Genomic DNA, 18,258 nt, shown 5'->3' with positions numbered 1-18,258 from the left:
CGGTCACCGCGGTGCATGCCGGGATTTGTAGTCCCCGCCGCCATCTTGAGCCCGCCACGCACCGAGCCCTTAAGAGACCGTCGTCCATGTTCGCTCCCCGCGCTGCGGCGCAAACCCCACTCGGGAAGGGCCTCTCGGAGGCGAAACCAGCGAGCGGGGCGCGTCCCTTTAAGCTGAAAACGAGGGGCGAGGGGCGGGGGGGGTGGTGGGGCTGGGGGGCGGATTTTGCGCTCGGCTGCGGGGATGAAACTTTAGAGACGGTCCCTTAGCGGGGGGGGCCGCGCCTCCTCGTCTCCCATTGGCTGCGGCCGCGGGGGGCGATGGGAAGGAGGCGGAATGAGGCGGGGAAAGGAGGAGGAGGAGGAGGAGGAGGAGGGGGGAGGGGGGGGGGAGCAATGGCGGCCGTGCTGGAGGTGGAGGTTGGAGGCCCCGTGGAGCGAGATGTGGAGGAGGTGGGGGGGGGGGGGGGGGGGTTGAGGGGAGGGGGGACTGGGAGGGCGCTGGGATTGGGGGGGGCGGGGTTGGGGGGTCCCCAAAGTCCTCGCCCTGAAGGTCCCTGAGCTCCATTCCCTGAAGGCCCCTGAGTTCCTCGCCCTGAAGGTCCCTCCAGCTCCTCTTCCTGAAGGCCCCTGAGATCTGAAGGTCCTCGAGTTCCTCTCCCTGAAGGTCCTCGAGCTCCATTGAAGGTCCCCGAGCTCTTCTCCCTGAAGGTCCCTGAGCTCTGAAGGTCCCCAAGTTCCTCTCCCTGAAGGTCCCCAAGTTCCTCTCCCTGAAGGTCCTCGAGTTCCTCGCCCTGAAGGTCCCCGAGCTCCTCGCCCTGAAGGTCCCCGAGCTCCTCACCCTGGAAGTCCCCGAGTTCCTCTCCCTGAAGGTCCCTCCAGCTCCTCTTCCTGAAGGTCCCTCCAGCTCCTCTCCCTGAAGGTCCCTGATGTCCATTCCCTGAAGGTCCCCAAACTCCTCCTCTTGAAGGTCCCCAAGCTCCTCTCCCTTAAGGTCCCTCCAGCTCCTCGCCCTGAAGGTCCCCGAGCTCCTCTCCCTGAAGGTCCCTCCAGCTCCTCTTCCTGAAGGTCCCTGAGCTCTGAAGGTCCCCGAGCTCCTCTCCCTGAAGGTCCCTCCAGCTCCTCTTCCAGAAGGTCCCTGAGCTCTGAAGGTCCCTGATCTCCATTCCCTGAAGGTCCCCGAGCTCCATTGAAGGTCCCCGAGCTCCATTGAAGGTCCCCGAGCTCCTTGGAAGGTCCCTGAGCTCCGTTCCCTCCTGCTTCTCCCGAGCTTCACCCCCTGATCCTTCTCTCTTCCCTTCCTCCTCAGGTCGACCTGTCCCACCTGTCCCCAGAGGAGAGATGGAGGTGAGTCCAGGCTTGGAGAAGCTGGTGACCCCTCCAAGCTTCTCTTGGCCTCGTCTCTGAGGAACCTCCTGGTGGGTTGGGAAGCTGGTGGAGCAATTTTTTGGGATCTCCGGGGGGTTTCGTGGCTCCGTCCCCTCCCCGTGGAGGTTCCTCCTGGCTGGACGAGGCGGAGAACGAGGCTGGTGGCTCCGTAACGAGCTTTCGGTGTCCGACAGCCGCTCCGGTGGCGCCGCGGGGGGGTCTGGGGGACCTCAAGGCCTCGTTCCTTCCCTCGGGAACCTCGCTTGAAGCTCCTCACGCCTCGTCCCCACCAGGAAGGGTTGGATGGTGGCCTCCACCTGCTTGGTGGCTGCTTCTTCTTCATCTTCTTGGTCCCGAACGTCTCCAGCTGCTCCGCCTCGAGGCGTTTTCTTCGGAATGGAGGTGGGAATCCATCGCCACGTGTCCCTCAAGCGGGTTCTTCTCCTCCTCCTCCTCGTTCCAGGGTGGAGCACGCCAGGATGCACGCCAAGCACCGGGGCCACGAGGCCATGCACGCCGAGATGGTCCTCATCCTCATCGCCACCTTGGTGGTGGCCCAGCTCCTCCTGGTCCAGTGGAAACAGAGACACCCTCGCTCCTACAACGTAAGGAGCTCCTCCAGCTTCTCCTCCAGCTTCTAGGGGACGTCCGGGAGGTCCCCAGTGGGCGAGAAGGACCACGGCGTCTCGGGTTGGGTGGGACCTGGAGGAGGGAAGGGGTTGTCCTGCCGGGTTTGGCTTCAGGTCTCCGTTGAGACCTCGGTTCTTGGGTTCTTCGCTCCCAAGAAGGACCTTGGAGGAGGGAACTGGAGAGCTCGGGGGAGAAGCTGAAGGACCTGGGGGCGTTGGATGTGGAGAAGAGGAGGTTGAGGAGAAGCCTCGTCGCTCTCTGAAGCTCCAGAAAGGAGGTTTCGAGGTGGGGTTGGTGTCTCCTCCCAAGGAACGAGAGGGAACGGCCTCAGGTTGCTCCAGAAGGAGGTTCAGGTTGGATCTTGGAGAAGATCCTTCACGGAAAAGGTGGTGAAGCCCCAGCAGATGCTCCTCAGGGCGGTGGCGGCGCCTCCGTCCCTGGTGGGATTCCAAACCCACGTGGACGAGGCCTTGGGGATGGGGTTGGGTCACCCTGGTTGGCTTGGAGGAGCTTGGAGACCTTCTCCAACCTTCATCCTTCCGTGTCTCCATGGATCTAAGAACGTTCCTGCTGATCTTCTCATGTTTGGGGCTGAGACGCCATCGTCCTCCGAGCAGCTCGTGGAGATCTGAGGGGCTGGAGCCTCTTGGAGGTCTTTGGTTTCCAAGAAGCTGGGTTCATGGACTTCTCGGAGCGCTGGAGATGGGACAAAGTTGCTCCTGGATGCCCCTTGCCCGGCAGGGACCGTCCTGTCCCCTCCAACCAACCTCTCGTTGACTTCTTCATCGTACTTGGGGGTCTCCAGCCAACCCCTCGAGTTCTCCGTGAGCTTTGTGGAGTCGTGAGCTTGGAGAAGACCTCGGAGATCGTGATGTCCAACCCTACGCGGCCACGACCAACCACGATCCCCGAGCTCCTCAGCTCAGCGGCTTTAGAAAGATGGAGACTCCACCACCTCCTGGAGCTTCTACCAGGGCCTGAGGACCTTTTCCATCGAGAAACGTCTCCTGAGGTCCCACCTGAACCTCCTCTGGAGCTCCTTGAGGTCATTTCTTCTCATCCTGGCGCTGAGAAGAGACCAACCCCACCTCTCCCCAACCTCCTTTCAGCTGGAGACGGTGAGGAGGTCTCCTCAACCTCCTTTTCTCCAGCCTAAACCCCCTCAGATCCTCCAGCTGCTCCTCCACCCTTGTTCTCCAGCCCCTTCCCAGCCCCGGTCCCTTCTCCAGACGTTCTCCAGCCCCTCAAGGTCCTTCTTGGAGCGAGGGACCTAGGATGGAACCCAAGATTCGAGGTGTGACCTCACCGGGAGGACAATCCCCTCCCAGCTCCCGCTGGCCACCTCGTTTCTGCTCCAAGCCAAGACGTTGTTGACCTTCTTGGCCACCTGGGCTCATGTTCAACCACCCCCCAAGGTCCTTCTCCACCAGGAACCCTTCCAGCCGCTCTTCCCCAAGCCTGGAGCTCCAGGGGGTTGTTGTATCCCAACCTCTTGGCTTGGTGGAACCTCATCCCGTTGCTCTCCCCCTCCCAGCGGCCCCACCAGGACCTTTTTTTTTTGAGGTCTGAGGAGCCCGAACCCCCCTCCAGATGTTTCTCGTGTCCTCCTGCAGCTGGTGACCCTCTTCCAGATGTGGGTGGTGCCCCTGTACTTCACCGTCAAGCTCTACTGGTGGAGGTTCCTCCTCGTCTGGCTCTTCTTCTCGGCCGTCACGGCCTTCGTCACCTTCAGAGCCACCCGGAAGCCTCTGGTGCAGACGACCCCCAGGTCAGAACGAGCGTCCTCCGTTGGGGTTCTCCACCCTGGAGAAGAGAAGGCTCCACGGAGACCTTGGAGCACCTTCCAGGGGGCTCCAGGGAAGCTGGGGAGAAGCTCTGGACCAGGGATGGGCTGAGGAGAAGGGTTCGGAGCTTCAAGAGGGGACGTGGAGATGAGATCTGGAGGAGAAACCTTCTCCTGAGAGGGTTTGGAGGTCCAGGAACAGGTTGCTCCGTCCCTGGAGGGGGTGAAGGCCACGTGGGATGGAGCTTGGAGCTCCTGCTCCAGGAGAAGGTGTCCCTGTCATGGACCTGGGAGGGGTTGAAGGCCACGTGGGATGGAGCTCGGAGCTCCTAATCCAGGAGAAGGTGTCCCTGTCATGGACCTGGGAGGGGTTGGAGGCCACGTGGGATGGAGCTTGGAGCTCCTGCTCCAGGAGAAGGTGTCCCTGTCATGGACCTGGAGGGGTTGGAGGCCACGTGGGATGGAGCTTGGAGCTCCTGCTCCAGGAGAAGGTGTCCCTGTCATGGACCTAGAGGGGTTGGAGGCCACGTGGGATGGAGCTTGGAGCTCCTGCTCCAGGAGAAGGTGTCCCTGTCATGGACCTGGGTGGGTTTGAACCATCACATTGAGATAAAAGGAGGGTTGGAGGGGTTGAAGGCCACGTGGGATGGAGCTTGGAGCTCCTGATGCAGGAGAAGGTGTCCCTGTCATGGACCTGGAGGGGTTGGAGGCCACGTGGGATGGAGCTCGGAGCTCCTAATCCAGTGGGAGGTGTCCCTGTCATGGACCTGGAGGGGTTGGAGGCCACGTGGGATGGAGCTTGGAGCTCCTAATCCAGGAGAAGGCGTCCTTGCTCATGGAACTTGATGGACTTTGAGGTCCTTCCCACCCAACCGGTCTACGAGCACCTTCTCCACGCGGCCGAAGGGACCTTGAGGTCCTCGGGGTGGTGTCCGCGGGGAGAACCTGACCTCGTGGCTCCTTCCCAGGTTGGTCTACAAGTGGTTCCTGCTGATCTACAAGCTCAGTTACGCCACGGGCATCATCGGCTACGTGGCCGTCATGTTCACCCTCTTCGGCCTCAACCTCTTGTTCAGGTGAGTCGACCTCCGGCTCCACCGTCTTCTTCTGAGAAGGTCCCACCCGGGGTGGTGGCACCTGAGCTGCTCCAGCTCGTAGAATCGTGGAATTAGAGAGGTTGGAGAAGCTCTTGGAGCTCGTCCAGCTCAACCCTGAGGACCAAACCGTGTCCCCAAGGCCGTGACCACGTCGTTTTGGAGCCCCACCAGGGATGGAGGCTCCACCGTGGCTTCCAACGAGGTCTTCACGCCCCTTTCCACCGAGGGATCTTCTCCGAGGTCCAACCTAAAGCTCCTCTGGAGCAGCTCGAGGCCGTTTCTTCTCGTCCCACCGCTTGTTTCTTGGGAGGAGACGCCAACCTCGTCGCAACCTCCTCTCCTGGAGAGCGACGAGGTGTCTCCTCAGCTTCTTCTTCTCCAGGCTGGAGGCCCAGGTTCCTCAGCTTCTCCCACAACCCTCGTTCTCCAGCTCCGTTCCCTCCTCCTGGATGTTCTCGAGGTCTTTCTTGGAGTGAAGGACCCAGAAGGGACCTCAGGATTCGAGCTGTGGCCTCACCGCGGGGGTGGACAACCCCTTCCCTGGTCACCCCAGGGTGGATCCAAGGTGGTTGCTCCTTCCAGAAGGTCTGGAGGATGGTGGACACCAGGTTTTGGATGCCTGGGAGGTGGGAGAAGCTCCGTATCTGGAGACGTCCAAGGCCGACTTGGATGGGATTCGAGCAACCAGGTGTGGTTGAAGGTCATGGAGATGTTGAAACGGGTCTGGAAGAGGCTTCAAAGATGATTTGAGGGCTGGAGAACCTCAGCTGTGAGGCCAGGTAGAGGGAGTTGAGGTTCCTCAGCCTGGAGAAGAGAAGGTTCCCTCAGAGGCGCTTGGAAAGAGGCTCCAGGAGAGCCGAGGAGGGACTTCTCCGAGGACCCGGAGTGGTGGGACGAGGAGAAACCCCTTTAGGTTGGAGGTGAGAAGATCTAGAGGAGGAAATTCCACCCCGTGAGGGTGACGGAGCCGGTTGGTCAGAGAAACCGTGGCTGCTCCATCCCTGGAGATGTTGGAGACCAGGCTAGATGGGGCTTGGAGCCACCTGGAGGTGGAGATGTTGGATCTGGATGGACTTGGAGGTCCTTCCAGGTCCTCAACCCCCTAAACCATCCCTCGATTCTCCACGTGCGAGGTGAAGCCTCCCAGAAGGAGCCTCCACGGATCTCCAGGAGACACCTAGAAGCCCGCGAGGTCTTCCTGGTGGTCTTCCACAGGTCTCCTGCTCTGAAGAAGCTCCTCACGGTGGCTTCTTCTCTCGTAGGATCAAACCAGAAGACGCCATGGACTTTGGGATCTCGCTCCTCTTTTATGGACTTTACTACGGGGTCCTGGAGCGGGACTTCGCGGAGATGTGCGCGGACTACATGGCCTCCACCATCGGGGTGAGTCTTCTCCGGGTTGTCCTCTCCACCCACCCTTCCACCAACTCCGGAGGTCCACAAAGCGCTGGGGGAGGAGCTTCCATCCGCTTCGGAGGCTCCTCCCGGCTGGTGGCATCTCCAGGGCTTGCCTGGTGGGGTCCTTGGTGGGTTTGGAGACGATGTGGAGCTGCTGGAGGATCTCCAGAAAGATCTGGAAGCTTGGGATGAGGCCAAGGGGATGAGGTTCCACCAGGCCCGAGCGCTTGGGACACAACCCCGAGCAGCTCCAGGCTTGGAGAAGAGCAGCTGGAAGGGTTCCTGGTGGAGAAGGACCTCGGGGGGTGGTTGAAGAGGGTCCAGCAGGGGCCCAGGTGGCCAAGAAGGTCAACGACGTCTTGGCTTGGAGCAGAAACGAGGTGGCCAGCAGGTCCAGGGAGGGGATTGTCCTCCCGGTGAGGTCACCCCTCGAATCTTGGGTTCAATCCTAGGTCCCTCGCTCCAAGAAGGACCTTGAGGGGCTGGAGAACGTCTGGAGAAGGGAATGGAGCTGGGAAGGGGCTGGAGAACAAGGGTGGAGGAGCAGCTGGAGGACCTGGAGAAGGTTTAGGCTGGAGAACAGGAGGTTGAGGAGACCTCCTCACCGTCTCCAGCTGAAAGGAGGTTGGAGAGAGGTGGGGTTGGTGTCTTCTCAGCGCCAGGATGAGAAGAAATGACCTCAAGGAGCTCCAGAGGAGGTTCAGGTGGGACCTGAGGAGACGTTTCTCGATGGAAAAGGTCCTCAGGCCCTGGTAGAAGCTCCAGGAGGTGGTGGAGTCTCCATCTCTGGAGGGTTTCTCTGAGGTGCTCAGGGGCTGGAGAATGTCTGGAGAAGGGAACGGAGCTGGGAAGGGGCTGGAGGACGAAGGTTGAGGAGCAGCTGAGGGACCTGGGGTTGAGCCTGGAGAAGAGGAGGCTGAGGGGAGACCTCCTCGCTCCCCAGAAAGGAGCTTGTCCATAGGGTTGTTGGGACGATGGTGCCGCCAGCTGCAGCCCAGAAGCTCCATGAGATGTTCAGAAAGAAGGTAGTTGGAGAAGGTCCTTGAGGACAAGAGCTCCAAGGAGCTGCTGAGGTCACTGGGTGGTTCAGGATGGAGAAGGACCTTGAGACCAAGAGCTCCAAGGAGGTTCTGAGGTCACTGGGTGGTTCAGGATGGAGAAGGAGCTTGAGGACAAGAGCTCCAAGGAGCTGCTGAGGTCACTGGGTGGTTCAGGATGGAGAAGGACCTTGAGGACATGAGCTCCAAGGAGGTTCTGAGGTCGCTGGGTGGTCCAGGATGGAGAAGGAGCTTGAGGACAAGAGCTCCAAGGAGGTTCTGAGGTCACTGGGTGGTTCAGGATGGAGAAGGACCCTGAGGACATGAGCTCCAAGGAGGTTCTGAGGTCACTGGGTGGTCCAGGATGGAGAAGGACCTTGAGGGCAAGAGCTCCAAGGAGGTTCTGAGGTCACTGGGTGGTTCTGGATGGAGAAGGAGCTTGAGGGCCAGAGCTCCAAGGAGCTTCTGAGGTCACTGGGCGGTTCAGGATGGAGAAGGACTTTGAGGACAAGAGCTACAAGGTCACTGGGTGGTTCAGGATGGAGAAGGACCTTGAGGACATGAGCTCCGAGGAGGTTCTGAGGTCACTGGGTGGTCCAGGATGGAGAAGGAGCTTGAGGGCAAGAGCTCCAAGGAGGTTCTGAGGTCACTGGGTGGTTCAGGATGGAGAAGGACCTTGAGGACAAGAGCTCCAAGGAGGTTCTGAGGTCACTGGGTGGTTCTGGATGGAGAAGGAGCTTGAGGGCCAGAGCTCCAAGGAGCTTCTGAGGTCACTGGGCGGTTCAGGATGGAGAAGGACCTTGAGGACAAGAGCTCCAAGGAGGTTCTGAGGTCACTGGGTGGTTCTGGATGGAGAAGGAGCTTGAGGGCCAGAGCTCCAAGGAGCTTCTGAGGTCACTGGGCGGTTCAGGATGGAGAAGGACCTTGAGGACATGAGCTCCGAGGAGGTTCTGAGGTCACTGGGTGGTCCAGGATGGAGAAGGACCTTGAGGACATGAGCTACAAGGTCACTGGGTGGTTCAGGATGGAGAAGGACCTTGAGGACATGAGCTCCGAGGAGGTTCTGAGGTCACTGGGTGGTTCAGGATGGAGAAGGACCTTGAGGACCAGAGCTCCAAGGAGCTTCTGAGGTCACTGGGTGGTCCAGGATGGAGAAGGAGCTTGAGGACATGAGCTCCAAGGAGCTGCTGAGGTCACTGGGTGGTCCAGGATGGAGAAGGACCTTGAGGACATGAGCTCCAAGGAGGTTCTGAGGTCACTGGGTGGTCCAGGATGGAGAAGGACCTTGAGGACAAGAGCTCCAAGGAGGTTCTGAGGTCATTGAGCTGGTTCCGGATGGAGACCAGGAGAAGGTTCTTCACCACGAAGGTTCTTCTCAGGTTCCTCAGAGAAGTCCTCACAGCACCAAGGTGTCTCCAAGCTCAAGGAGCATCTCGATGAGGCTCCTGGTCTTGGGGTTTGGGTCCACGTGGACCTTCCAGGAGCAGGAACGTGGACTTGGTGACACTTGGAGATCCCTCCCAGCTGGAGATGTTGGGATTGGGTGTCTCCTTCCCAGTGAGGGACCTGGGACACCACAGGGAGGGACCTGGGGCTTGGAGATGGTGGGTGGAGCCTTGAGATGGTGGGAGGGGCCTTGGAGATGGTGGGAGGAGCCTTGGAGATGGTGGGTGGAGCCTTGGAGATGGTGGGAGGAGCCTTGGAGATGGTGGGTGGAGCCTGGAAATGGTGGGAGGAGCCTTGGAGATGGTGGGTGGAGCCTTGAGATGGTGGGAGGGGCCTTGGAGATGGTGGGAGGAGCCTTGGAGATGGTGGGAGGAGCCTTGGAGATGATGGGTGGAGCCTTGGAGATGGTGGGTGGGGCCTTCAGATGGTGGTTGGAGCCTTGGAGATGGTGGTTGGTGCCTTCACGCTTTGCTCTTCCAAATCTGAGCTTGAGGAACCTCTTGGGTTGGAGGTTTGAACATCTCAGCTCACCTCCTACTCCCTCAACTCTTGAGGAGAGCAGGAGAAGGTCGGGGCCCACCACGCTGGGGACCTTCTCCTCTCCTCGTTAGCCCCGTAACGAGGTTTTTAAGCCTCGATCGGCGAGGTGGACGCCTCAGCTGGTGGCCTCGCCCTCCCTTGAAGCTCGAGGCGCGGTGGGACCTCGTGGTCACCGTTGTCCTCCTCCTCCTCCGTGTCCAGTTCTACAGCGCCTCGGGGATGCCCACCAAGCACCTCTCGGACAGCGTCTGCGCCGTCTGCGGGCAGCAGATCTTCGTCGACGTTAACGAGGAGGGAATCATCGAGAACACCTACCGGCTCTCCTGCAACCACGTGTATCCTTCTCCTCCTCCTGGGCCACGACCTCCTCCTCCAGCTCCTCCTCCAGCTCCTCCTCCAGCTTCTCCTCCAGCTCCTCCTCCTCCAGCTCCTCCTCCAGCTCCTCCTCCAGCTCCTCCTCCAGCTCCTCCTCCAGCTCCTCCTCCAGCTTCTCCTCCAGCTCCTCCTCCTCCAGCTCCTCCTCCAGCTCCTCCTCCAGCTCCTCCTCCTCCTCCTCCAGCTTCTCCTCCAGCTTCTCCTCCAGCTTCTCCTCCAGCTTCTCCTCCAGCTCCTCCTCCTCCAGCTTCTCCTCCAGCTCCTCCTCCTCCAGCTCCTCCTCCTCCAGCTCCTCCTCCTCCTCCTCCAGCTCCTCCTCCTCCTCCTCCAGCTTCTCCTCCAGCTCCTCCTCCTCCTCCTCCAGCTCCTCCTCCTCCATCTTCTCCTCCTCCAGCTTCTCCTCCTCCTCCAGCTCCTCCAGGTCCTCCTCCAGCTCCAGCTCCTCCTCCAGCTCCTCCTCCTCCAGCTCCTCCTCCTCCTCCTCCATCTCCTCCTCCAGCTCCTCCTCCTCCAGCTCCTCCTCCTCCAGCTCCTCCTCCTCCAGCTTCTCCTCCAGCTTCTCCTCCAGCTCCTCCTCCAGCTCCTCCTCCACCTCCTCCTCCTCCAGCTCCTCCTCCTCCTCCTCCAGCTCCTCCTCCTCCAGCTCCTCCTCCAGCTTCTCCTCCAGCTCCTCCTCCTCCTCCTCCAGCTCCTCCTCCTCCTCCTCCACCTCCTCCTCCTCCACCTCCAGCTCCTCCTCCTCCTCCTCCAGCTCCTCCTCCTCCTCCTCCAGCTCCTCCTCCAGCTCCTCCTCCTTCCAAAAAGTGGTGGGGATGGAGCTCAATCCACGTGGCGGTTGGTCGCAGGTGGCATCTCCAGGGCTTGCTGGTGGCTCCCGTTCTCCTCCATCTCTTGCCTGATGGTCTGGATTGAGAGAGTTTGGAGATGACGCTGAGCTGCCTGGAAACGTGGATCTCCTGAAGGGTTGGGAGGATCTCCAGAGGGTCCAGAACCTTGGGATGAGGCCAAGGGGATGAGGTTCCACCAGGCCCGAGCGCTTGGGACACAACCCCGAGCAGCTCCAGGCTTGGAGAAGAGCAGCTGGAAGGGTTCCTGGTGGAGAAGGACCTCGGGGGGTGGTTGAAGAGGGTCCAGCAGGAGCCCAGGTGGCCAAGAAGGTCAACGACGTCTTGGCTTGGAGCAGAAACGAGGTGGCCAGCAGGTCCAGGGAGGGGATTGTCCCCCCGGTGAGGTCACCCCTCAAATCTTGGGTTCCATTCTAGGTCCCTCGCTCCAAGAAGGACCTTGAGGGGCTGGAGAACGTCTGGAGAAGGGACCGGGGCTGGGAAGAGGCTGGAGAACAAGGGTTGAGGAGCAGCTGGAGGACCTGAGGGGGTTTAGGCTGGAGAACAGGAGGTTGAGGAGACCTCCTCACCGTCTCCAGCTGAAAGGAGGTTGGAGAGAGGTGGGGTTGGTGTCTTCTCAGCACCAGGATGAGAAGAAATGACCTCAAGGAGCTCCAGAGGAGGTTCAGGTGGGACCTCAGGAGACGTTTCTCGATGGAAAAGGTCCTCAGGCCCCGGTAGAAGCTCCAGGAGGTGGCGGCGTCTCCATCTCTGGAGGGTTCCCGAAGCCGCCGAGCTGAGGAGCTCGGGGATCGTGGTCGGTCGTGGCCGCGTGCGGTTGGACCTGCTGATCTCCACGCTCGTTCCCACCCTAAGGACCCTCTGGTCGCTGCGCTGGGGGAGGAACCGCGCGTCCCGGCTTCTCCTGGGTCCGTCCCACCAGCCGGGGCCACCGCGGCCCAGTTCAGCCACCAGCCGGGACCTTCCTCCTCCCCCACAGCTCGTCCCGGGCCCTCCAGCTCCTGGGGCTCCTCAGCAGCCGCTGGAGACGGGGCCCTTGGTCCAGCTCCACCAGGAGGTTCCACCTCATCCCATCCCAGCACCTTCCTCCTTCCCCAAAACCCTCTGGTGGCTCCACCAGGGTCTCCAACTTCTTGGAACGGCTCAGGATCTCCTGGAAATGGGGCCCTTGGTCCAGCTCCACCAGGAGGTTCCACCTCATCCCATCCCAGCACCTTCCTCTTTCCCCAAAACCCTCTGGTGGCTCCACCAGGGTCTCCAACTTCTTGGAACGGCTCAGGATCTCCTGGAAACGTCTCCCTTGATCCAGCTCCACCAGTTGGTTCCACCTCATCCCATCCCAGCACCTTCCTCCTTCTCCAAAGTCCCTCTTGTGGCTCCACCAGGGTCTCCAACTTCTTGGAACGGCTCAGAATGATCTGGAAACGTCTCCCTTGGTCCAGCTCCACCAGTTGGTTCCACCTCATCCCATCCCAGCATGTTCCTCCATCCCCGAAGTCCCTCTGGTGGCTCCACCAGGGTCTCCAACTTCTTGGAACGGCTCAGAATCTCCTGGAAATGGGGCCCTTGGTCCAGCTCCAGCAGTAGGTTCCACCTCATCCCATCCCAGCACGTTCCTCCATCCCCAAGGTCCCTCTGGTGGCTCCACCAGGGTCTCCAACGCCCTGGACCTTCTCCACCCTCGCCGTCAGCTGCGTCCTCCGAGTCATCTCGAAAGCGGAAGTGGCGGCTCTTGCTCAGCGCCGGCGTCACCGAGGGGTTTCCCGGCGCCGGGATCTCCTCCGGCTTCGCTGACGTTCCTCCTTCCGTGGTGGTTTCCAAGCTTGGTCCCGATAAAGGTCACGCCGACCAACCAGCCCGAAAACATCGTTAAATTTAACGACCGGGACCCGGCTGGGACCTTCCGGCTGACGTGGTCCTGGTGTCTCCAAGCCACCAGCAGCTCACGAGGGGCCGTGGGGGCTGGAGGACGTGGTGCTCGTGGGGTTGAGGGCTTGCTAGGAGCTCTGGATCTCCTCCAGGGTGGAGGTGGGAGTCGGGCTTGGACCTCAGGCCTCGCTTGGAAGAGCAAATCCAGCCTCTGGAGCGGTTCCTCGTCTTCTCCAGGAGCTCCAAGTCAACTTTATCAAGTTCTCAGGGGTGGAGGAACCTTCATGGTGCTCAAAGCCCTGGTGGTTCCCAGCTGGAGGCATCTCCGGGGGGTTCTGCTGGCTCTCACCCTCCTTTCGAGGAGCTTCTCGGCTCGGGATGGTGGTCACCACCCTCCTCCTCCTCATCCCACCACCTCAGGAGGTCCAGGTCCCACTAGAAAAGGGCTGAGGAGCCACCAGGTGGATCTGGGGTGACGTCTGGGAGCCGGGTGGTGGCCGAGGTGGTCGTTGCTCCTTAACTTGTTGCTCCTCAGCTTCCACGAGTTCTGCATCCGGGGCTGGTGCATCGTGGGGAAGAAGCAGACATGTCCCTACTGCAAGGAGAAGGTGGATCTCAAGAGGATGTTCAGCAACCCGTATCCTTTTTCTCCTGGTGGGATCCACCTTGAGGTCCCAAATTCTCCTTGAGGTCCCACCTGGAGCCACCTCAGAGCTGGTTCCTTCTTGGTGGCACCTTGAGGTCCCAACATCTCCTTGAAGGTCCAACCTGGAGCCACCTCGGAGCTGGTTCCTTCTTGGTGGCACCTTGAGGTCTTGATTTCTCCTTGAAGGTCCAACCTGGAGCCACCTCGGAGCTGGTTCCTTCTTGGTGGCTCCTTGAGGTCCCAACATCTCCTTGAAGGTCCCACCTGGAGCCACCTCGGAGCTGGTTCCTTCTTGGTGGCACCTTGAGGTCCCGATTTCTCCTTGAAGGTCCCACCTGGAGCCACCTCGGAGCTGGTTCCTTCTTGGTGGCACCTTGAGGTCCCAACATCTCCTTGAAGGTCCCACCTGGAGCCACCTCGGAGCTGGTTCCTTCTTGGTGGCACCTTGAGGCCCCGATTTCTCCTTGAAGGTCCCACCTGGAGCCACCTCAGAGCTGGTTCCTTCTTGGTGGCACCTTGAGGTCCCGATTTCTCCTTGAAGGTCCAACCTGGAGCCACCTCGGAGCTGGGTCCTTCTTGGTGGCACCTTGAGGTCCCGATTTCTCCTTGAAGGTCCAACCTGGAGCCACCTCGGAGCTGGGTCCTTCTTGGTGGCACCTTGAGGTCTTGATTTCTCCTTGAAGGTCCAACCTGGAGCCACCTCGGAGCTGGTTCCTTCTTGGTGGCACCTTGAGGTCCCGATTTCTCCTTGAAGGTCCAACCTGGAGCCACCTCGGAGCTGGGTCCTTCTTGGTGGCACCTTGAGGTCCCGATTTCTCCTTGAAGGTCCAACCTGGAGCCACCTCGGAGCTGGGTCCTTCTTGGTGGCACCTTGAGGTCTTGATTTCTCCTTGAAGGTCCAACCTGGAGCCACCTCGGAGCTGGTTCCTTCTTGGTGGCACCTTGAGGTCCCGATTTCTCCTTGAAGGTCCAACCTGGAGCCACCTCGGAGCTGGTTCCTTCTTGGTGGCGCCTTGAGGTCCCAACATCTCCTTGAAGATCCAACCTGGAGCCACCTCAGAGCTGGTTCCTTCTTGTTGGCCCCTTGAGGTGGCCTTGGTTCTTCTCCCTCGTGTCCCCGTGGATCTTTAACTCCTTCCTGCCCAGCTGGGAGAGGCCTCACGTCCTCTACGGGCAACTCCTGGACTGGCTTCGCTACCTGGTGGCCTGGCAACCGGTCATCATCGGCCTGGTCCAAGGCATCAACTACATCCTGGGCTTGGAATAACGTGGAAGGACCACGAAGCCACCAGAGGCCACGCGCCGCCAGGTCCAGGAGACCCCGGCCGGCCAGCACCGTTGCCTTTTCTCCATCGCCTCTCAGGATCTCGGCCACCGTCGAGGACCACGACGACGTTGAGGGCCGAGAAGGACCTTGGACCTTCTCCGAGCGAGGCTCGGGGAGGTCGTTGGGGGTTGGAAACCAACCAAACGAGTCTTGGAAGGAGAAGATCGAGAACTTCGGGGTTGCAACCAAAACAACAACAAAAAAAGACGTGTGGTCCTTGTTTTCTCCTCCTTGACCTTCGCCGGTGGGCGGCGTTGGGGTCCATCTCCTCCTCCTGGACGCAGGATGGGGATGGGACCTTTCTTCTTCCCGGAAAAGCTGGAAGCCACCACCCCGGATTGAGGGAACGGGGACGCGGGGTTGCTGCGTCGCCTCCCTTGGGCGCGCGAGGAGGAACCGAGTCATCCTGGTGGCATCTCCCAGCTTCAAGGAGCCTTTTGGGATGGTTCCATCTCCTCCAGGAGCCCTTTGGGATGGTCCCATCTCCTCCAGGAGCCCTTTGGGATGGAACCATCTCCTCCAGGAGCCCTTTGGGATGGTCCCATCTCCTCCAGGAGCCCTTTGGGATGGTCCCATCTCCTCCAGGAGCCCTTTGGGACGGTCCCATCTCCTCCAGGAGCCTTTTGGGATGGTCCCGTCTCCTCCAGGAGCCCTTTGGGATGGTCCCATCTCCTCCAGGAGCCCTTTGAGATGGTCCCATCTCCTCCAGGAGCCCTTTGAGATGGTCCCATCTCCTCCAGGAGCCTTTTGGGATGGTCCCGTCTCCTCCAGGAGCCCTTTGAGATGGTCCCAACATCTCCAGGAGGGGACAAGGAGGGGACACGAAGCTTTGGAGAAGTGGAGGAGGTGGCACCATGTCCCCTGAAGGTGCTGAGGTGGGACAAGGGACAAGGAGGGGACACGGAGCTTTGGAGAAGTGGAGGAGGTGGCACCGTGTCCCCTGAAGGTGCTGAGATGGGACAAGGGACACAGGGAGGGGACACAGGGAGGGGACACGGAGCTTTGGAGCAGTGGAGGAGGTGGCACCGTGTCCCCTGAAGGTGCTGAGATGGGACAAGGGACACAGGGAGGGGACACAGGGAGGGGACACGGAGCTTTGGAGAAGTGGAGGAGGTGGCACCGTGTCCCCTGAAGGTGCTGAGATGGGACAAGGGACACAAGGAGGGGACACAGGGAGGGGACACGGAGCTTTGGAGCAGTGGAGGAGGTGGCACCGTGTCCCCTGAAGGTGCTGAGGTGGGACAAGGGACAAGGAGGGGACACGAAGCTTTGGAGAAGTGGAGGAGGTGGCACCATGTCCCCTGAAGGTGCTGAGATGGGACAAGGGACACAGGGAGGGGACACAGGGAGGGGACACGGAGCTTTGGAGCAGTGGAGGAGGTGGCACCGTGTCCCCTGAGGGTGTCGTGATGCGGTTGGTGACGCGGGGAGGGGACACCAGCCCCGTCACCGGTTCCGTGTCACGCGGCTGCTTGGGAAGCGGCCGCGGGGACGTTGACCCCACGGTGACGTCACCCCCCCCCGGGAGCTCCTGGTGTCACCGAGCCGCGTGTCCCACCCCCGAAACCCTTTTGGTTTTGTTTCCGCGTCACAGAAATAGAATCGAGGAAACGGGGACGTGGCCTTGGGGGTTTCCTTCAACGTCATCCGAGCTCGGGGTCCTCCAGGAGATCCTGAGCCGTTCCAAGAAGTTGGAGGCCCTGGTGGAGCCACCAAGGGGGTTTTGAGGAAGGAGGAAGGTGCTGGGATGGGATGAGGTGGAACCTACTGGTGGAGCTGGATCAAGGGAGACGTTTCCAGATCATTCTGAGCCGTTCCAAGAAGTTGGAGACCCTGGTGGAGCCACCAAGAGGGTTTTGGGGAAGGAGGAACATGCTGGGATGGGATGAGGTGGAACCTCCTGGTGGAGCTGGACCAAGGGCCCCATTTCCAGGAGATCCTGAGCCGTTCCAAGAAGTTGGAGACCCTGGTGGAGCCACCAGAGGGTTTTGGGGAAGGAGGAAGGTGCTGGGATGGGATGAGGTGGAACCTCCTGGTGGAGCTGGACCAAGGGCCCCGTCTCCAGCGGCTGCTGAGGAGCCCCAGGAGCTGGAGAGCCCGGGACGAGCTGTGGGGGAGGAGGAAGGTCCCTGCTGGTGGCTGAACTGGGCCGCGGTGGCCCCGGCTGGTGGGACGGACCCAGGAGAAGCCGGGACGCGCGGTTCCTCCCCCAGCGCAGCGACCAGAGGGTCCTTAGGGTGGGAACGAGCGTGGAGATCAGCAGGTCCAACCGCACGCGGCCACAACCGACCACGATCCCTGAGCTCCTCAGCTCGGCGGCTTTGGGAACCCTCCAGAGATGGAGACGCCACCACCTCCTGGAGCTTCTACCGGGGCCTGAGGACCTTTTCCATCGAGAAACGTCTCCTGAGGTCCCACCTGAACCTCCTCTGGAGCTCCTTGAGGTCATTTCTTCTCATCCTGGTGCTGAGAAGACACCAACCCCACCTCTCCCCAACCTCCTTTCAGCTGGAGACGGTGAGGAGGTCTCCTCAACCTCCTGTTCTCCAGCCTAAACCTTCTCCAGATCCTCCAGCTGCTCCTCCACCCTTGTTCTCCAGCCCCTTCCCAGCCCCGGTCCCTTCTCCAGACGTTCTCCAGCCCCTCAAGGTCCTTCTTGGAGCGAGGGACCTAGAATGGAACCCAAGATTCGAGGGGTGACCTCACCGGGGGGACAATCCCTGCTGGGGTTGGAGCTGGCCCCGAGGAGCTTCTCCTGGTGATCCTGGTGGATCTCAGGGGGGTTCAGAAAGCCGGGGGACACGGGGGGACACGGGGGGACATGGGGCTCATGCAGGGGTCCTGGGGACATGGAGGTGGCATGAGGGGATGCTGGTCACGTCCTGGGGACACAGGGGACATCGGTCACATCCTGGGGACATGGGGACACCGATGACACCCCGGGGGCATGGGGAGGGGACACTGGGGATCCTGGGGACACGGGGAGAGGACACTGGGGACACTGGGAGGGGACCCTGGGGACACTGGGGACACTGGGAGGGGACCCTGGTGACACTATTGACACTGGGGACACTGGGAGGGGACCCTGGGGACACTGGGAGGGGACACTGGGGACCCTGGGGACACTGGGAGGAGACACTGGGGACACTGGGAGGGGACACTGGGGACCCTGGGAACACTGGGAGGGGACCCTGGGGACCCTGGGGACCCTGGGAGGGGACCCTGGGGACACAGGAAGGGGACCCTGGGGATACTGGGGACACTGGGAGAGGACACTGGGGACACTGGGGACACGGGGAGGGGACACTGGGGACCCTGGGGACACGGGGAGGGGACCCTGGGGACACTGGGAGGGGACACTGGGGACACTGGGGACATGGGGAGGGGACCCTGGGGACCCTGGGGACCCTGGGAGGGGACACTGGGGACACAGGAAGGGGACCCTGGGGACCCTGGGGACAGTGGGAGGGGACACTGGGGACCCTGGTGACACTGGGAGGGGACCCTGGGGACACTGGGAGGGGACACTGGGGACCCTGGTGACACTGGGAGGGGACCCTGGGGCCACTGGGAGGGGACACTGGGAGGGGACCCTGGGAGAGGACACTGGGGACACTGGGAGGGGACACTGGGAGGGGACCCTGGGAGGGGACACTGGGAGGGGACACTGGTGACACTGGGAGGGGACACTGGGGACACTGGGGACACAGGGAGGGGACCCTGGGAGGGGACACTGGGAGGGGACACTGGTGACACTGGGAGGGGACACTGGGGACACTGGGGACACAGGGAGGGGACCCTGGGAGGGGACACTGGGAGGGGACCCTGGGAGGGGACACTGGGAGGGGACCCTGGGGACCCGCCCCGGGGCGCTCCGGGCGCATAAAGAGGCGCCGCC

General features: G+C 61.3%; 1 protein-coding gene across 1 annotated transcript; it reads left to right on the top strand.

The window, feature by feature from the left end:
- Positions 1–372: 372 nt before the first annotated feature.
- RNF121 (ring finger protein 121) lies at positions 373–14,384 on the top strand. Its single transcript, XM_069883559.1, has 9 exons — positions 373–452; positions 1,309–1,346; positions 1,831–1,972; positions 3,611–3,765; positions 4,749–4,856; positions 6,140–6,260; positions 9,500–9,633; positions 12,923–13,024; positions 14,180–14,384. Exons 1-9 carry the CDS (start codon positions 396–398, stop codon positions 14,298–14,300), a joined length of 978 nt encoding a protein of 325 aa, XP_069739660.1. The 5' UTR covers positions 373–395; the 3' UTR covers positions 14,301–14,384.
- Positions 14,385–18,258: the final 3,874 nt, after the last annotated feature.

This window comes from Phaenicophaeus curvirostris, chromosome 1 (assembly GCF_032191515.1).
Source record: "Phaenicophaeus curvirostris isolate KB17595 chromosome 1, BPBGC_Pcur_1.0, whole genome shotgun sequence".
NCBI lineage: Eukaryota > Metazoa > Chordata > Aves > Cuculiformes > Cuculidae > Phaenicophaeus > Phaenicophaeus curvirostris.
Note: the sequence above shows the minus strand (reverse complement) of the source record. Positions and strands in the feature narration are given on the sequence as shown.